The 17,402-nt window shown below is 49.9% G+C and overlaps 6 protein-coding genes across 6 annotated transcripts, besides 25 other annotated features; all 6 read left to right on the top strand.

Annotated features, from left to right (window-relative positions):
- Nucleotides 1-2,145: 2,145 nt before the first annotated feature.
- TraAM80_08050 (putative protein phosphatase inhibitor) lies at nucleotides 2,146-2,526 on the top strand (the record flags this gene model as incomplete). The annotated part of the gene is made up of 1 exon (XM_029384812.1): nucleotides 2,146-2,526. The coding sequence occupies one exon, from the start codon at nucleotides 2,146-2,148 to the stop codon at nucleotides 2,524-2,526; it is 381 nt and encodes a 126-aa protein (XP_029235306.1).
- A 259-nt stretch (nucleotides 2,527-2,785) lies between these two features.
- Nucleotides 2,786-2,821: a microsatellite.
- Nucleotides 2,822-2,892: 71 nt separating this feature from the next.
- Nucleotides 2,893-3,004: a sequence feature (A-rich).
- Nucleotides 3,005-3,096: 92 nt separating this feature from the next.
- Nucleotides 3,097-4,653, top strand: TraAM80_08049 (uncharacterized protein; the record flags this gene model as incomplete). Its single annotated transcript, XM_029384811.1, has 1 exon — nucleotides 3,097-4,653. One exon carries the CDS (start codon nucleotides 3,097-3,099, stop codon nucleotides 4,651-4,653), a length of 1,557 nt encoding a protein of 518 aa, XP_029235305.1.
- Nucleotides 4,654-4,718: 65 nt separating this feature from the next.
- Nucleotides 4,719-4,776: a microsatellite.
- A 199-nt stretch (nucleotides 4,777-4,975) lies between these two features.
- Nucleotides 4,976-4,994: a microsatellite.
- Nucleotides 4,995-5,872: 878 nt separating this feature from the next.
- Nucleotides 5,873-5,925: a microsatellite.
- Nucleotides 5,926-5,981: a microsatellite.
- Nucleotides 5,982-6,013: 32 nt separating this feature from the next.
- Nucleotides 6,014-6,039: a microsatellite.
- A 372-nt stretch (nucleotides 6,040-6,411) lies between these two features.
- On the top strand, nucleotides 6,412-7,509 carry TraAM80_08048 (chaperone protein DNAJ; the record flags this gene model as incomplete). The annotated part of the gene is made up of 1 exon (XM_029384810.1): nucleotides 6,412-7,509. The coding sequence occupies one exon, from the start codon at nucleotides 6,412-6,414 to the stop codon at nucleotides 7,507-7,509; it is 1,098 nt and encodes a 365-aa protein (XP_029235304.1).
- A 431-nt stretch (nucleotides 7,510-7,940) lies between these two features.
- Nucleotides 7,941-7,971: a microsatellite.
- Nucleotides 7,972-8,255: 284 nt separating this feature from the next.
- Nucleotides 8,256-10,508, top strand: TraAM80_08047 (putative 6-phosphofructo-2-kinase/fructose-2,6-biphosphatase; the record flags this gene model as incomplete). The annotated part of the gene is made up of 1 exon (XM_029384809.1): nucleotides 8,256-10,508. The coding sequence occupies one exon, from the start codon at nucleotides 8,256-8,258 to the stop codon at nucleotides 10,506-10,508; it is 2,253 nt and encodes a 750-aa protein (XP_029235303.1).
- Nucleotides 10,509-10,816: 308 nt separating this feature from the next.
- Nucleotides 10,817-10,836: a microsatellite.
- Nucleotides 10,837-11,000: 164 nt separating this feature from the next.
- Nucleotides 11,001-11,106: a sequence feature (A-rich).
- A 181-nt stretch (nucleotides 11,107-11,287) lies between these two features.
- Nucleotides 11,288-11,308: a microsatellite.
- Nucleotides 11,309-11,424: 116 nt separating this feature from the next.
- Nucleotides 11,425-11,445: a microsatellite.
- Nucleotides 11,446-11,464: a microsatellite.
- Nucleotides 11,465-11,513: 49 nt separating this feature from the next.
- Nucleotides 11,514-11,533: a microsatellite.
- Nucleotides 11,534-12,376: 843 nt separating this feature from the next.
- Nucleotides 12,377-12,409: a microsatellite.
- Nucleotides 12,410-12,537: 128 nt separating this feature from the next.
- Nucleotides 12,538-12,572: a microsatellite.
- An 82-nt stretch (nucleotides 12,573-12,654) lies between these two features.
- Nucleotides 12,655-12,699: a microsatellite.
- Nucleotides 12,700-12,888: 189 nt separating this feature from the next.
- Nucleotides 12,889-12,949: a sequence feature (GA-rich).
- A 16-nt stretch (nucleotides 12,950-12,965) lies between these two features.
- Nucleotides 12,966-13,010: a sequence feature (A-rich).
- A 597-nt stretch (nucleotides 13,011-13,607) lies between these two features.
- On the top strand, nucleotides 13,608-15,107 carry TraAM80_08046 (chaperone protein DNAJ; the record flags this gene model as incomplete). Its single annotated transcript, XM_029384808.1, has 1 exon — nucleotides 13,608-15,107. The coding sequence occupies one exon, from the start codon at nucleotides 13,608-13,610 to the stop codon at nucleotides 15,105-15,107; it is 1,500 nt and encodes a 499-aa protein (XP_029235302.1).
- A 52-nt stretch (nucleotides 15,108-15,159) lies between these two features.
- Nucleotides 15,160-15,229: a sequence feature (A-rich).
- Nucleotides 15,230-15,583: 354 nt separating this feature from the next.
- Nucleotides 15,584-15,613: a microsatellite.
- A 363-nt stretch (nucleotides 15,614-15,976) lies between these two features.
- TraAM80_08045 (uncharacterized protein) lies at nucleotides 15,977-16,813 on the top strand (the record flags this gene model as incomplete). Its single annotated transcript, XM_029384807.1, has 1 exon — nucleotides 15,977-16,813. One exon carries the CDS (start codon nucleotides 15,977-15,979, stop codon nucleotides 16,811-16,813), a length of 837 nt encoding a protein of 278 aa, XP_029235301.1.
- A 189-nt stretch (nucleotides 16,814-17,002) lies between these two features.
- Nucleotides 17,003-17,030: a microsatellite.
- Nucleotides 17,031-17,054: a microsatellite.
- Nucleotides 17,055-17,181: 127 nt separating this feature from the next.
- Nucleotides 17,182-17,201: a microsatellite.
- Nucleotides 17,202-17,372: 171 nt separating this feature from the next.
- Nucleotides 17,373-17,395: a microsatellite.
- Between the last annotated feature and the right edge of the window lie 7 nt (nucleotides 17,396-17,402).

Here is a 17,402-nt window from a genome sequence, read left to right as displayed (position 1 = left end):
TTCTTTGCGACGCTGCTGCAGTCACTTTTATACGTGTGCTTCTGTGTCGTGCTTACTTGCACGTTGCTGTACATTTTATTACGGCTTGGCCCCACACCGATATATACCTACCTATGAATGCACATATACGTAAATATATATTTATATGCATAGACGTAGGTCTGTGGGTTGTGTGCATTTGTTTTGTTTCTTGCCACCTTTACCGCTGTGTTATCACAGTCGTTTCCCTACACCACCTTATCCATCTATACATCTGTACTTCTCTATGCATATATAAGACCGTATGGTTACTTGAAAGGGTAAGTGGAAATAGAGGGGCCCCCATCCCCCGCTACCACCATTTTTTTTTTTGCTTTGGTTGCTTCTGGGATTTGTTCTTTTTGCGCTCCGGCGCCTACAAAGCAGAGTTGCTTACATCACTATATGCACCGTTCATACATATTAACTGCAGGGAGGGGAAAGGACGCGAGTGGCCTGAGCGACCAATTATAAAATTGAACAAAAGAGAAGGGGACGATGCATTTGCTGCCAGTACAAGAGTTTGGAGGAAGAAGGCAGAAAAACGAAACGACAAGGGGAAGAGTGAGCCTTATTTTTGCTTTGCGAGGCTCCCTCACCCCCCTGTTTTTTTTTTATCACCGTTTTAAGCCTCTTCTCATTGACTTTGAAGCAGCATTCCTTTTTTTTTTCTTTGCTTTTCTTGTGTGTGTGTGTGTGGCGCTGTGCGGCTGGCCTCCGCCTATCAAGGCCTCTTCTTCCTCCAACCGAGCCCAACGCAGGGGTAACGCGTTCGCGCATGGCATGCGCATGAATGCCACCTTCCTTTGGAGCTCACTCCTGTACGGTTTTGTATCCATGCGTCTCACTCTGATCACTTGCCTAGACTACATTAGTATATGTTAGCATATCTCAGTTTGTGTGCTACTTTCAAATTAAGTTGATGCGAGCAATGCGAACATCACATATATTTTTTTTTTGTTTGTGAATTTTCTCTTCACTCTCCTTTTTTCTCTCTTGCTGTGCGTGCGTGTTCGTCGTATCTTGTATACCGAGTTACATGTGCATAAGTATACGCATAGCGTTATACATACCTATATTTACCCACCCACCCACGCATATGCGCATGTGCCGCAGCTTTGAAGCACTAGCACTCCTGGTTGTCTTTGGCGCAACTGCAAGGAGGGCTTGGGCGTCTAATGGTGGGCATTCATCTTTTCTTGTTTTTTTTTTTGGTAGAAGCGAATGTGTGTGTGTGTGCCGTTTATTTGACTAGTGAAATTTGTGCTTTGCGTGGGTTTTTTTTCTCACGGGTTGCGAGAGGGGAAGGGGACCATCTGTGCGACGAGATGGATGCCGTGAGCGGGAGGAAGCCGCTGAGAAGACGACGGCTACGCATGTGGCTTGGTGAATACGTGAGAGTGAAGGACGTAGGAAAAATGGGAGTATATATAATATATATTGGGGTGTGTGGGAATATTGAACGGACGCGGGGAAGAGGGAAGGTGCGTGTCTGAGGCGACGGCGATGAGGATGAATCTGCCTGCAGGCTTGTCAGTGATACAACGGTGGGTACTTTCTCGGGGGCGTGTATCGTATTCTGCAAGAGGGGTGGGGTCAACGACATCTGTTTTCCATATATATCTGGGCGGTACGGATGTAATCCCTGGGGTGTCTTGTGCCTTTTGAAACCTCCTACTGCTGCGACTGCGAGGTGAGGGGCGAACGAGCGGACGTGGGATGGTTTGTCTGTCAGCTAATTCCATGGCCGACTTCAGTCACTCCATCTCTCCTTGCCTCTTTTCTTCTTGCTTCTCTTTTCTCTCCACGATGCGCAATCACGCTCACACTCCTAAACATGCAAGACCAGTACGGCGTAGTTCTCTACCTCAGTTTTACACGCCGACTCACAGGGGTAAAAATAGGTCGCCAATACTTACGTGAGTGAGTGAGGTGACGACGTGCAACTCTACATACAAATACATCTGCATTTACATACGCTACCACCACGGCGTCACGGACTCGCGTGGACTCCATTTATTGTTGCGTAGAGGCGCAGAGGGTTACAAAGCCGAACAACGCCAAAACGCAAAGACGGTTTATTGAATACATTACATTCGGTGTAGGACGGCTGAGAGAGAGAATAGAATGCAGCCGTTGTCCTTGACTCGCCAGGCGCAACCGCCAAAGACTGACGAGCGACACACCGAAGAGGACTTTGTGCCACGCAGGGTGGCAGTGCTTCATCTGCAGCCTGCACCAGCGGAGCCCAGAGAGCGTCAAAATCGTCATGTTTCGTGGATGAGGGGTATACAAGAACATACTAACCAGCGCGTAAGCAAAAGTTGCTGCATCTTTCATAAGAAGAAACTTTTTGGGGAGAGCAGTAGCGATGAGAGCACCAGTGAGAGTAGTAGCGTAACTACTGATGGCGATCATCCCGCTTGCGGGCACAGTGATGATCACCACCACAGGAAGCGTCCTTCCTGTACAAAAGATCATTGCTTCTGCGGGACGAGGTTTCATTGAGCATCAGTGGATACTACAACGGAAAAAAAGAAAAGAAAAGAGAGAGAGAGAGACGAACGCTTTCAGTGTGGTAGATGGTTTTGCGCAAAAGCATGTTTATTGGGGGATTTGTAGTACTTTTGGTACTACTAGTGTTATTGAGTGAGAACGATCGGATAGGAACGAACGGTGGGAAGATAAGAGAGAGTGGGGGGGGGGGGGAAGGGAAAAAAAAACCCGATTACATATATGCGCCTCTGTCAACTGTGTGTGCTTTTCAATATATGAATATATATATATATATATATATTCATATGAATCTCCTGAATTATGCAAATCCGTAAGGGCTGTGTGCTGAGTTTATCACTAACTCCCATCGGTGGTGTATTTTTTTTTTTCACTTTTTTTATTTTTTATTTTTTATTTCATTGGAGTTATTCTGCAATCATTTTTGTTGTGTTTGTTATTCTTTTTTTTTTTTTGTTTTCTTCGTTTATTTCACTACCACCCCTTCCTGTTAATTACGAATATATAAATAAAATATTCCTGGGAGGGTTGTGTGAAGTGCTTCGTGACGGGCGGTGCCTCACGATGCCCGGGGAAGTGGAACCCAAGGCATCTCAGCAATCGCCGTGTACGCCACTGCAAGTATCATTGCTCGCGACGAGGCCGGAGCCATCTGGTAGTCTTCACCCCAAAATTGCCGAGTTCATTCACAACCCAATGCTTGCCATTGAAAACCTGGACATGATGAAAGCCACGGAAACGCCTCTGCCTCCAGGCGAGGATGCGAATTTACTGCAGGATGTGCAGGAGCTACGCCGCCGTGTGAGCATGATGCAGGAAGAGGTGCACGCGCAGCGGCGCGCACAGACGGAGCTGGAGGCCCAAATAAACTCCGGGAAGGAGGAAGTGCTAACGCAGCTTTATTCGGATTTATCACCACCACCGCACACACCACATGCGGTAACAGGGAATACATCGGAGGGTGATGTAAAGGCAGACAGGCTACTCGTGTCTGTGCGTGACGAGTTTCTCTACCAGGTACGCAAGCTGGAGGGGCAGACGGCTTTGTGCCGATTAAATAACGCTGCAAAGGAGGAAGCACTCCGCACCCTCTACGCCGGGATTCTCATGGAAGAAGAGAAGCAGAAGGAGTGTGGCGCCGAACTCCAGGCCGCGGAGGAGGTATGCAATACACTGCGGCTGAAGGTTCAGGAGGCTCAGCAGCGCGTGTTGGATTACCGAAGGCGTGAGGCGTTTGTCTCCACCGCCGAGGGGAAGTATTTGGAGCAGATGGAGAGCATTTACAGTTTGCGAGAGGAGCTGCGGGCGTGCGGATTGCGTCTTCCTGTGCTTGAGGCAGGAGGCGACGTGCCTGGAGCGTGCATCCCGACATTTAATCGATTTTGTTGGGAGCAGCACTGCGTCAGGCGATCACGTGCAGCGAAGCCACCACCTTTTCCGGAGATGGAGAGTGCTTGTTTTGAGAGGAAACCCACTGAGAGGGATGCAAAAGAGGAGGAGGACAACCCTAATGCCACTGTATTACGTGTGTTTGCTTTTCCTCCAGGCATTCTACGCGTGTTACACCGGACGATGCACAGTGAGACGCACGAAGGCGCCGAGTGTGGTGGGCACCTTCGTAGCGACGTCGGAAACTTGCCCGTGGGGGAGAGGAAGAGCGGGAGTGGTGGCTTGCGCCAGCGCGCGCGGGCGCTCGGCCTCAGCCTGCAGTACCAGCAGCACGTGGAGGCCAATCCATATCTTTCCCGTTACCCTGCAGCGGGAAACAGGGACGGATGCGAGAAAGGAGCCAACGCTGTGACAAACGGGGTGGGAGTTGTCATTCGCGGTCCATGGCGGGCTGTCGAGCAGTTTCAGCGGGAGCTTGAGGCTGCTGTGGCGGCGTTGAAGTCGTCTGACGGGGAAGAGGTGTGTTTTCACAACCTCACCTCACCGAGTGGAGAGAAACGAGGCATCTTCGCTGATCCCACGTACGTTGGCGGGGCAGCTTCAGGCTCACGCTTCCGTCACTGTGATGAGCATCCCGTGGCGCCGTGGAAAGCGGCAGCAGAGCTGGCACAGATCCACGCCGCAGAACTTTCACCGCGCCTTGAGGAGGGCAGCGGTGACGCTGAGGATTGAACATAAGACTATCGTCACCGTTCCAAGCGGACGGTACATTCCGTTGTATACGGTCCAGAGCCAATGTGATGAGAGAGAGAGAGAAAGTAGGTGTGTGTGTATGTGTGAGTGAGTGAGTGAGTGTGCAGAAGCAACATCGAAAACAAAATGAAGAATTCTCATTGAAAGTACACCAACGCAGGGTGGCAAAAAAAGAGAGAAAAAAAGAGAGAACAAAGACATATATATGAGATGTGTGAGCCAAAGCATAAATTATGCGTACTTTTTATTATTATGGCTGTATCCTCGGGTTTGTACGACATCGCTGGGTATTGTTGCCATTACACACAAACACACACACATATTTTACACTTTCTACACTTGGGACAAGGCTGTAGCTTTATTATTCTTAAATGGGCTATTTGTTGCATCTTAATGCTTTGCTCTCCTTTTTACCCTTTGAACGTGGACACGTGACTTTCGGCCGTTTTCCTCCTTGCCTTCCTTTGTTGTTGCCGTAAATTTGACAGCGTACTTTGTTCCCCCCCCGCTGCAAGGACGCGAGCAGACGTCACCCCATTTGTATCCACGCTTCGGCTGGTCGCTGCGTACCTGCTTCTCGGGGCTGCCGTGGGGGCGCCACCGCCGTCTTCGCATACCTCGCCAGGAACAACGGGCGGGGGGACGCGCTACAGCGCCGATCCCCGCAGCATCCGGCATGCACGTCTTTGTTTTTTCCTAGCGGTGGGAGGATTGACACCGCGTTGTCCGTTCAGAAGCTGTTAATGCAGGAAGATGTAGCTGGTGGGCAGAAACCGCGAGTGTCGTGACGCTTAAATTCAGTGGTGGAGGTCCACTCTGGTTTCAATTATTTGAGGTCGCTGGCGGCGCAGCGGCTGTACCAATGTTTATGTGCCAGTTTCATTAACTTAATCCTGAGGTCCGTGCCGGGGCGCGGAGAGTTTATGCGATGAACCACAGGAGTGGGTATGGGTGGGCGCAGGTGCGCCGATTAAGACGCAAACAAGGTGAAGCCATTTCCATTGGAAGTGTGGGCCATTATACTAATACGCATATATGCTGTCTGAGTATCTAACTGAATATCAAAGTGAGTGTACTTCATGCACAGGTAGAAATGCATGGTGAGTGGACGAAGCCAGACACCTGTTAAGCAATAAGGATGATGGGGCACTGTTTTTTTTTTTTTTACACGTGTTGCTCATTACTATAATTATCATTATTGTTTAGTTTGGTACTGTTGTGTTGTGTTGTTGTTGTTTGTTTTGCTGTGTGCTATTATTATTGTTATTATGTTTCTACTTCTTTTGTATATCTATTTGTTTGTTGTTTTATCCGGAACCATGACACCTTCCATTTTCTTTTATTATTATTATTATTATTATTATTTTCTGCGTGTATGTTGGAACCGAGGCTACCGCGGTCAATACACATGCATGGGAGGGCATTTGTGCGCATATGCCTACTCGTGTGTTTGTGTGCGCGCGCGACTGTACGTTGAGTTTTCTTTGCATCTTTCCATTCGACGAGCACTGCGGGTGACGGCATTCCCGGCTGGCTGCCACGAAAGGGGGTTTGCAGCGAATGCCACCTGTCAGCGATGAGCATGGGGCGTCCTTGACACCGTGTCTTGCGCAATTTATTTGGTATTCACCCGTTTTTTTTTCTAGCAGTAGGAGAACGCACGCAAACAACTACAGGGATTGTATTGATATATATATGTCGCTGGGGCAGGTTAGGTTCTCTTGTGGACAATGTTGCATGCACAGAGCGTTGAAACACGCTAGTGTGGGCGACTGCTGCTCCACAGCGGCTGCAGTCAGGCGAGTTGTGCGAGTCCGTCGAGTGTGCGGGGAGTGTGCGGTGGTATTTGGCGCGTTGCGGTGTGTCTCCTCGACGCACACCGTGTCCAGGGAGGAGCTCCGCGCCGCACTGCGTGCCCTTTCCCTCCCTGACGGTGCGACGGACAGCGACATCAAAGCCCGCTTTCAGGAGCTTGCCAAAACGAGTCATCCTGACGTGCTCCACGGCGTCAACCCTCACAGTTCTAGTGGTGATGCCGACCCGCAGCGTGGGGGTGGTGGCAACATGGATGCGTCACGGAATGAAGCAACCGCCGCAGAAAATATGCGGCGAGGGGTGGAGGCATATCGGTTGCTGCGGCGGTACAGCAGCGCGGAACGACGCATGATTTTGTCCTCCTTACGTGATAGCGACGCACATCAGCGTGCACAACGTGCATACGAGGGTCGACGTCGAGAGCAATCTCAGGAACCGCAAGGCGGGGACAGTGGCGCGCAGTCAGGCCGAGGACGAAACAAAACAGCTCAATTTAATGCCTTTCGGGAGCGCATGGAGAGGATGCGAGAGGAGGCCCCACCATGGAATCTGGCAGACCGACAACGGAGGGGAGCTAGGCATGCGCTCTCATTTATGTTTGGGTCACAGGGTCACTCAGCGAAAGCGGCGATGGATCGTATCTTTTGTGAGTATCAGCGTACCGGGGGCTTGGGGGATGGCCCAGCAGGCAACACCCGCCGCCCCCAGTACCCGCCTGGCACGTTTGCGTCGACGTCAGCCGCATTCGCCCCGCAGGCAGAAGTGCAGTATATGCGAAGCAGGGAAAAAGCCCAGCAGGCCGCCGTTATTGATGCTGCTGTAGGGTCCCGTCTTGTGCTGGGAGTCTTTGCTTTCTTTTTGCTTGCCGTTGCGTGCATGGTGTATGCAACCGTGTCACGGCGGCGGGGTGCACAGTGGAAGTATTACACGACGGAAACTCCGGCTACATACTTCATTTCGAATGGTGTGGGCGAAGAGGGCAAAGAGGCGGGTGGGTGGGGGCAAGAAAAAAGGAGCTGAAAGAATAATGGCTTGAGTGTCTTGCCCGCGGTGCAGCGACAGCCAGCACAAGAAGCCACTGCGGAAAATGTGTGTGCGTGTTATTATTAGTTTTGCACGACGACGGACTTGTGATTGAGGCGGGTTTGCGGTTGACGAGTTTACCAAAATGATGGGGTGTTGTCGTGGACGTGCGGTGCTGCGGAGAACATTGAAACCCATTATCCAAACTCCTCCTTTTACATTGTCCTGAAGTATTTCTTATGTCTTTTTTTTTTTTGTCACGCGCTCCTTCTACGATTGTCTTTTTTAGCTGCAACAAGAAGTTGGAGGGCCTTGGGATGGGGACAGGGGATGCCGGAAGGAATACACCTTGGCGGTGCTTACTCCTGGCCTCCGTGTATGTCACGTGTTGTATCATGCCAGTGTTGTAGTAATATACCTGCTCGCTTTTTTCTTTTCTTTTCTTTTCCTATTTTACTTCTTTAGTGTCGTGCCGTGTGTGTATATATATCATTGCAATACATACAAAAGTTTGTGTTTATTGGCTGAAGTGGAAGGGGAGGGGGCTTGGGAGTAAGGTGTGTTGTAGGTGTGCATACTTCTCAGAGGCGGAGGAACGGCGTGAAAGAGGAAAACACGTAATTTGGCATCGCACATCCGCAATAGTTTTCACGCATCGCCTTCTCACTCTCTTACACACACATAGTGGTTGCGTATACTGCTTGGGAGGAAATAGGGTTCTCTCTCTGTCGTGGTTGCCCCAAATGAGCGTCGGCGTGAAAGTTAACGCGGGCGCGAGTGGGTGGGCGATGAACCTCTCCCTTGAGCCATCCGACTCCTCCACAACACTCTCCGGCGACAACGCCACGTCCGTCACCACAGCAGCTGAGGCACGGAGGAGTTTGCTCAGCGCCGACGAGCGTGGGGCGCGCCTGCTTGAACTGGTCGGAGGCCCAGTCCGTCCCTTCAGTTCATGGCATTGGCGTGAGGCAAAGTTTTTTACGGATCTGCGTGAGGCTCAGGAAGCAAAGGAGTCCCCTACGACGCCGTACCCGCCAATGGGAGCCGAGATAGGTTCGGCGCAGGCACTGGCAGCGCACGACGCTCCGCAGATTCATTCGCCTTCTGCTCGCAACTTCAACTGTACGGCTTCGGGGCTCTCCTGTGAAGAGCTTAATGATGCTTTATCTGCCTTTTTGCAGCCTGACCCTTTGTCCCCTGTAAGTGCGGCTTTGAAGGTGCTTACCCCCCTGCTTGACAACTACACCATCCCCATCACGCGTCAGGGACCCGAGTACTTTAACAGTTCCACTCAGGCAAGTGTGGCGTCACTCTGCATTATCATGGTGGGGCTTCCTGCGCGGGGTAAAACATTTTTGGCGCAGAAAATCTGTAGGCTGCTGGGATGGCACGGCTGCCGAGCGAAGGTATTGAATATTCAGGTGGTATGGCGACGTCTGTTAATGGAATACAAGAAGTGCCGTCAGTCTTCCGATACTCCCGCCGGTTTATCATCTGATGGCCTCGTGTCTTCGCCCAGATGTGCCCTTCCTGAAACTGATAAGTCGCCGGAAAAATCACAGGGCCCAGCGTGCTGCAACGTTGTAAGAGACACACCAATAAGTGTGGAGCAAACAAGTACAGCAGACCCTAACGCCTTGCCATCGCCTGGAATCTCCTCATCGACAGTGGAGGCGTCACGGCAAACGGATTACGTATGCGCAGAGCACTTTCGGTCACTTATTTGTGACCCGGATAGTGTCGAACGTCGTCTTTATCGATGCGTACTCGGGCGCTGCCTTGTTGATGCGAAGGCCTTTTACGCGAATGGTGGAGAGGTGCTTGTTGTGAACGATGACTTCCCTACAGAGGAGTTGCGAGATGAGGCGGAGGCACTTTTTTCGCCGCTAGCCTCGCAGACGTTTTTTATGGAGGTCATTCGAAGCCATCAGATGAGCCAGAAGTTTAATGAGTTAAAGGTGAAGGATAGCTCCGAGTACCCGCATGACGTGGCTGCGACGGAGGCTCAACAGGACTTTGCACGCCGCGTTGAGTACCTTAGTGAGGTCTACACAACCCTCACCTCGACGTCTAGTAGTCAGGGGGGATCCCCTGAAGATATGATGACACCGATCGAGGGGTCACATGATAATGCCATGGGACTAGATAAACGAAAGTGCGGAAAACAACGTGAGAAGAGGTACATAAAGTTACGAAATTTAATGGATATTGAAGTCCGTGGCGTGACGGGTTACACAGCCAGTCGTATTGTCTCGTATGTCATGAGTCTAACCCAGCAAAAAGTACGGCATCCCATTTTTTTTGTTCGACACGGAGAGTCGCTATATAACCTGGAGGATCGCATCGGCGGAGACTCCGCCTTGAGCCCTAATGGAGAAAAAGGGGCCAATGAAATACTAGGCTTCTTGGCCTCCCTGAAGGAGTACTGCGCCGCAGGGGCAAACAAAAAGGCGGGCAGGGAAGGCCGCCTCGACGCCTCGGATGGAAAAACGTGTGCTGCAAGAAGTAGTGAAGACAAGGGCAGAGGTGAAAGACGGGGCCAGTTGGAGCTTTGGACGAGTCAGCTGCGCCGTGCGATTCAGACCGTAGAGAACGGTGAACAGCTGCTGGGAATCAAAACTGTGCGCTGGAGCAGCCTCAACGAGATTCACGCTGGCGTTTGTGAGGAACTTACGTATGCGGAGGTGCGGGAGCGGCACCCGCTGATTGATCATTTTCGCAATGTCAACAAGTACACCTTCCGCTACCCAGAGGGGGAGAGCTATCAGGACTTGGTGCTGCGACTGGAGCCGGTGATTATGCAGCTTGAAAATGCCGACTGCGTCGTCGTTGTCGTCGCGCATCGTGCCGTTCTACGGGCGCTGCTTGCGTACTTTGGCAGCACATCCGCGGAAAGCTGCGTGCGGCTGGACGTGCCGCACCGCACTGTCTGGCGCTGCACATACAACAGCAAAGGAATCGCCTCACTGGATGAGCTGAAGTTTGCTCTGCAGTGAGCGAAGGAGGAGGAAACCACTTTTTAGAAAAGGAAATAAAAACATCGACGAGAACAGAAAGCAAACTAGTAGACAAACAATTGTGTATTCCCCTCTCATTAAGGACGCGCATGCGCGTGTGGAATGCTGGAGAGAATGCAGGGACAAGGCCGTTGGCGAGGCGAGGTTGAACGTGGAATTGCAAGGCAGGGAACAAACGAAGAATGGTAGGGTATTCGATGAGGGGTGGGAAAATGCTTAGTTTCCGCATGCGAGGGCGGGCTGAATGTGTGTGTGTGTGAAGCGTGCTTCTCAGGGGGTGGGGGAAATTCTTTTTTTTTTTTTTTTTGGTGTTTGTCGTGCAACTTGAGATGCAACGGAATCCAAAGCAAAGGCAAAAACACACAAGACACATATTCACGGGCTCCCTGGAGCGGGATCTGAGCGAAAACAAAGGGGAGGGAGGGGGAGAGAGGTAGAAGAAGAAGAAAAATATCTTGCGTCATTGCTAGCTTGTTTCGTTTTTTTTTTTTTTTTTTTAATTTAATTTTATTTTATTTTATTTTTTCTTTTTTTCTTCGTGTTGTTGTCGTTGTTTTTGTTTTGTTCTTTTTTTCTTCGTGTTATCGCTGGTATTTGGCGGTTGGTTTCTTTTTTTTATTCTGTTTTTGGACTGTGTGTTTTCTTCCGTTTATTATTCCCTTCTATTCTACTGACACTCTTGTGTTTCTCTTGTTTTGAGCTTCCCCTTTATGTATAGGAACAACGCAATACGTAATTTATTATGCGATTATCTTCATTATATATATATATATATATATGCTGAGTAGGCCAATGAGAGGTGAAACAAGGCGGAGGTGCTTGCGAGAGATGTGTGCGCCCAGGAGGAAGCAACGAGGTAAATGATTTGTGAAGCTCCCTTGTAGTGTTCGTTTGTTCTCTCTCTCTCTCTCTCTCTTGTGTGCGTGTGTGTGTGTTGGTTGTCTTTTTCTACATCTATGGCCTGCTTTATTATAATAATTGTTGTATATATATATATATATATAAAATGGTGTTGTGCTGAAAGTTGGCAGGAGCGCAGTTTGTTTTTACTCTCCTTCCACTCTCCCAACCCCCTGCTAATACTCGTGCCCTTCATGCGGAAGGGTCTGGTTTGTATCGGTGCCTCAACAACGGCAACTTTGTGAGTTTACAACGGGAGCCTGGTTGTCGTAGAACGCCTTGATGTACCCATGTGATTGGTATTTTGTGCGTGTTGGGGAGATCTTACTCAGCTTGGAATAATGGGCACGATGAACCAGGTTGTTTCTCATATTTGTGTATGTGTGTATGCCTTCCGTTCTCCTTGGAGGAGGAAAGGGCGCTGTCTTCGCTGGGCGCACGCTCTCTATCATGTGTGCCTTCCCACCTTTTTCTTTTTTCTTCTTATTTATTACTGGGAAATGGCTTAATGCCAGAAAAAAAAACCACTATTCTGCTTTCCTGGTGTATTCTGACCACTTTCTGTAAGCATCGAGAAGGCGATTTCTCATATGAAGTGATGATGCGAGTTGGTGCGAAGCGAACAGGAAATCCGAAATGAAAAGGGGTGTGTGCTTGTGTGTCGACCACCCCGTCTAGTCTAGTAAACATGGCGCAGTCGTGTGGGTGTGTGGATACGGGTGGTTCCAAGCCGTGAGAATCGGCTCACCGCCAGGAGGAGGGATACCACCAAACATGCGTTGTATGCGAGAAAGCATAAGCTAATTCATCGTTATTTATATCTGAATCAAACGACCTGGCAAGATGCCACAAGAGAAAAGAAGAAGAAAATGGACTGTTTAACTTGGCGGGTATTGACTGTAAGAATTCAGTGTGCCGGAGTGCATGGCACAAACGGTCATAAGCAAATATATAGTATAATATATATATATATATATTTAATTATTCAAGTGGTGCTTTTTTTTCCCCTTTCTTTATCTCTATTTTTGTGGCAGAAATGGGCGGCCATGGGTTTATGCTCCATTTTGGTTGCAGACGAATGACCCCGGGGACTACCTGTACATACGTCTGTGTGTGTGTGTGTATGTATGTGTGTGTGTGTGTTGAGTTCACCCGCGTGGGTAACTTATGCTTGTGTGGCCAGGGGTGGGGGATCAGCTTCGGAGAAGCGTTGCAAGTGTGAAAGAACAAGAAAAAATAAACAAACAAAATCAACTACAAAACAAAAAAAACATGCTTTCATCACTTTTTACACTCTCCACTGCAAATAAAGAAATATGTTACTTAAAAGATGCAAGAATTACATCAGTAATAAACGCAACGTACAGGAGAAGAGAGCGACACTGTCAGAAGGCAGGTGCGGTGGGGATAGAGAGGGGGAAAACAGAAAGGAACTATATATATATATGCATACATTCTCCTTCCTTTTTTTCTTTCATGCCATTTTCCTTTTTTTTCCTTTTTTTTCCTCTGTTTTTCTTATTCCAACACCAGCGCTTTTGCTTTTGTTTTGTTTTGTTTTTTTATTCCTTTTTTGTTTTGGGGAGGGGGCATTTTTAGGAGCTGGTGCCCCTCCCTTTATGTGGTTTTCTTGACTTTCTGTGTATACGATTACGCACCGTTTACCTGCCCTTCTGCGTGTTAGGCTGCTTGTTTGACTGTCCTCCTTTGCGTAAAGACGCGTATACACATTGAACACAACGCCGCCAGTTTGAGCTGCTTTTCTCCTGTGCGGATGTGGGGGGAGGGAGGGGGTGGCGGGTTGCTGTGGACTCCGCATGGATCTTCTTTCGTTGACGGTGTCTGGTGCGTTCCTGCCGCGCCGGTGTCACCTGCACCTCTTGTTGTGCTTTTCTTCACCTCGATTTTTTTTTTTATCGGAGGGAAGGATAGTGAGTCGCCCAGTAGGTGCAGCGGGGGGTTTAGGGCGGCGGGAAGAAGAAGAAGGGCACCGCAAGAACCGAAGAAGGCACAAGGAAAAACTAAAACAAAACTGGGGGAAAAAAAGTGTGCGGGGTTGACAAAAATTGCTTACGCCCCTTAGAGGTATCCGGCGGCGTTCACCTGAGGTGGGAGAGGGAGGGGGTCCGTGGTGCGATGCACTTGCGGTGCGTTTTCCTCCAAATGTGGCTGTCTTACATGTCACAGGCACGACTGCGGAGCAGATGCTCCTTCTCCTCATTTTCGTCGTCATCGTCGTCTGTGTCATTCCTCAACGCCTTGCAGCTGCGTCTCAGTGGTGCGTCGTCGGGATCCAGTGGCTATCGTTTTGCATCCGTTTGCCGCCGCGTTGGGCTGCACTCCGCTTTCCTCCAGGCACACCAGCGCAGCTCTTTGCGGTTTTGCACTCTTTTGTGTGCCCGACGCTTCAGTGGAGGCGGTGCCCGTCGCGCCCCCACCTTCGTCGAGGTGTCGGAGGCGTGCAGTATTCTAGGGGTGGAGCCGGATTGCGACCAGCGGCAGCTTAAAACGATTTATCGTGATTTAGTGCGGAAGCATCACCCCGACGCTGGCGGCGAGGAAGCGGCGATGAGTCGCATCACGGTTGCCTACGATCGACTAAGAGGCATGTCAAAGCTGGAGAAGGAACAATACAAGCTGCAGAAGGAGACCTATCGTGGAGGAAGTTACTACGCCCCTGGGAGAAGCAGCAGCAGCAGCAGCAGCGGGCATCGCTACCAAACATCGTCTGGTTACGCTGCACATAACGCCCGTACCACACATGACGCACGGGGTTTTTATGACTCCCCAAATGGGGATTTTTTTCGTCAGGGTTCCATGCGGTCCCATAGTTACTATAACTACCAGCAACGAAACCAAAGTTATGCAGAGAATTCTTTTTCATCGTCGAATCCGTTTGCGTTTCGCACGCAAATTAGAAGGGCGTGGAGCATGCCGTTTTCATCTCTTCTTTTGCGTGGTCTTGTGATGTACCTTGGGCTATCGATTTTTCTTTTGCTGGCATATCGCCAATACCGAGATTGGGTTCACGATGATGGCTGGAAAATGTCTGAAAGTTTGGCACGATATGAGCAGATGTCGGAGATGCATCGTTTACGACAAGAGATGAATGAACGCGTTCGTGCTGCACGGGAAGCTGCGGATGCGCAAAATTTCGGCGTGCGAACCTTCGTGCGACTACCCGATGATGACGATGACTACAACGCGGCATCGTTGTCGCGAAGCCAGGAATTGCGGGCCCTGGAGTACGCTCGTCGCCGACAGATGGAGTTAGACGAGGAGGTAAAGGGGTGGCCGAGGTTCGGCGAGGACAAAGGCCGACTCGTACGTCGCGCACAGGATCCCCCCGGTGTGGTTTTCTTTGAACCACGGAAGGAAGACCTGCGCATTAGGCAGGTGCGGAATATGCAGGTGGGCCGCGAGTGGAGCGAAAGGAAGCGAACAACGATAACGGTGGATGACAAGGAACCTTCGGCTAAGGGCCAGACTTCCGTCACATCTGCCACAAATACTGGAAAAGGAGTAAGCACAACTGCTTCCACTACTACTAGTGGTTCTGCTAGTACTAGCACTGAGAGTGGCGACGCTGCTCCTGACGAGGTTGAGGCTGTTAGTAGGATGAAAAATGTCATGAGTGTCATATTAGGCGGTGAACAGAAAACCGTGCGGAATAGATGAAAACACAACTCACACAATTTGAGAGTGAACGGGATTTATCGTGAAGTGCCAAGTTTGTTTGTTTGTTTCTCTTTCCTCTCTGTGTATGTGTGTGCGTCTTTGTTTAATAGAGTGCTTTGTTTTCTGAAGCTGTGAGACTCCTGTTGAAGTGTTGATGTTATATGCGTGCAGGATAAAGTATAGGGGCGGGAGGCGGTGCCCATCGTTCAGCCGAAGTCGTCGTTCATTCTCCCTCTCTCACTTCCTTCCGCATCGATGACCACTACCAAAGAAAGGTAAGGCAGGGTGGAAAGATAAAAACATGGGGATGGACGACGCATCAAGACCATATATATATATATTGCCTCTCTTCTACGTGTGTATTGAGTAATGCGCCACTTTTTGCTATGTTGAGAGTTATAGGTGTATGTGCACAGTGGATTTTACGCTTTATTTTATCTCCTTTTATGGCTTTTCACACACGCACACGCACACGCATATATATATATATATATATATATATATATTATGCAGCGGTTAAAACAGGAATAGGTACTTCACCTACCAGCAGTTGGATTCCGAGTACAAGTGACACAGAATAAAAATAAAGTCGGGGATAGCATAACTTGTGAGGCGACATAGCTTACGCAGAGATACATTTGAGACCTTCTTTGGGTTTCGCATTCACGGACTTATTGTTTCTCTTTTTTTTTTTCTCACTCTCTCTCTGTTTATTTGTATGTGTGCATAGATGCGTACAGTAGTTTTTGGGAGTTGCATCTGCGCTACGGCTTTTACAGACGCATCTCTTGACGCCGGGACAAACACCGTTATTTTTGTTTCAGTTTGAAAAACGTGTTTTCTGTACAACGTTTTGTTAATTGGTGGGTATGCCCTTTAAAAATATGTTCCTCCTCGACGATGCCAACGTCTCACCTCGTCCCCGTGCTGCCATGGGGTATCCACCGCAGCCTGTCGTGGACGAGGAAGAGCCGTGTCGAGGTCAGTTGGCATCATCTATGGCGGTTGACACGGTGGAGGCGGGCTTGGATGCGCCGCTTGCTCAGCAGTTGCCTGGGTTCACCTCCGTGTGTTCTTCCCAACACCGGTTTGAGTGGCTATGGCGAAAGACGGAGCGTTCCTATTTGGTCTGGGCACGCGAAGGGCGGTCGTACGCCGCTGGATCCACGGGCCCTCGGGGCAGTGACAGGCCGACCTCCTTCCTTGGAACGGCTGAGGCTGACTTTTCTGAAGACATGGACAGAAGGCAAAACAGTGGCTCACAGGTGTCTTCTGTTGAGCCCAATCCGGAGGATGACGGCGAGGACTTTGATGTGCTATCAGTGGCACTGAAGAGGCCCGAGAGTGAGCGGAGTAGGAGAGAACACCTGCGTTCATCGGAGCTGGGAGCGCGCTTCTGCTACGCCTGGGGAATCGGTAAGGATGAACGTGGTAGTAATGACGGTAGAGGCTGTGGTGGGGAGCAGAACGGGTGGGGTGTGGGTGGCGAGGCCGCGGCGACACTGAAAACGAGCGACGAAATGGGCAAATGGAGTGACAACAAGAATTGCGGTAGTGGTGGTGATGACCAAACCGCGCGATCGATGGGGTCAGGGCTCGAGGGGTGCAGGGGGAATACGGCGCTCAAGTTCAGCAGCAAAGATCTGGATGTCGTTCGTGCCATCGCACTGATACTCATGGAGGAGCGGGAGAAGAAGGGACGGTAGCAAATGCGGAGGACCCCTTAACTTGAGGGTTGCCTCGTATAAATACGTAGAGTTACGTAGATGGATACCATACATAACATATATGCATAAAACTAAGCAATGAGTATTGTTTCTTTGATAGAGGTGATGGTGCGGGTGGGGACTTGTTGACTCACGTATGGCAGCTGCCCTTAATGAGAGGGGAAGGAAGGTGGGGGGTGGGGGTGGGGGTGGGGGGAAGAGTGAAACAAAGAAGGGGGAATATTAGAGAAAGAGTGAAGGAGAGGGAGAGGTATAATTCAGTTTGATGTTGCCGTTGGCGTTCTGGTCTTTTGCTTTATATGCCGCTTCTTTGTCGTTCTTTTTTTTTTTGCCTTTGTCGCATTGAGTTATTATTATTATTATTTTTTGTGTGCATGGAGGCACATTGTCCCCGTCTTACCGTCTTGTTTGGGTCTCTACCCACGCGTCCTCGTTTGTGTCGCGTGAACACCGCGGCTACGTTGAACGGCGGCAGCGCGCGTGAAATCTTTACTTCCCCTCTTTCCTGTGGCCACCACAGCAATCGTGGTGTTCGCGTTATATATATATATATATATATATGTTGTTG

This window comes from Trypanosoma rangeli (assembly GCF_003719475.1).
Source record: "Trypanosoma rangeli strain AM80 chromosome Unknown Tra_15.4_contig_00369, whole genome shotgun sequence".
NCBI classification, from domain to species: Eukaryota; Euglenozoa; class Kinetoplastea; order Trypanosomatida; family Trypanosomatidae; genus Trypanosoma; species Trypanosoma rangeli.
Note: the sequence above shows the minus strand (reverse complement) of the source record. Positions and strands in the feature narration are given on the sequence as shown.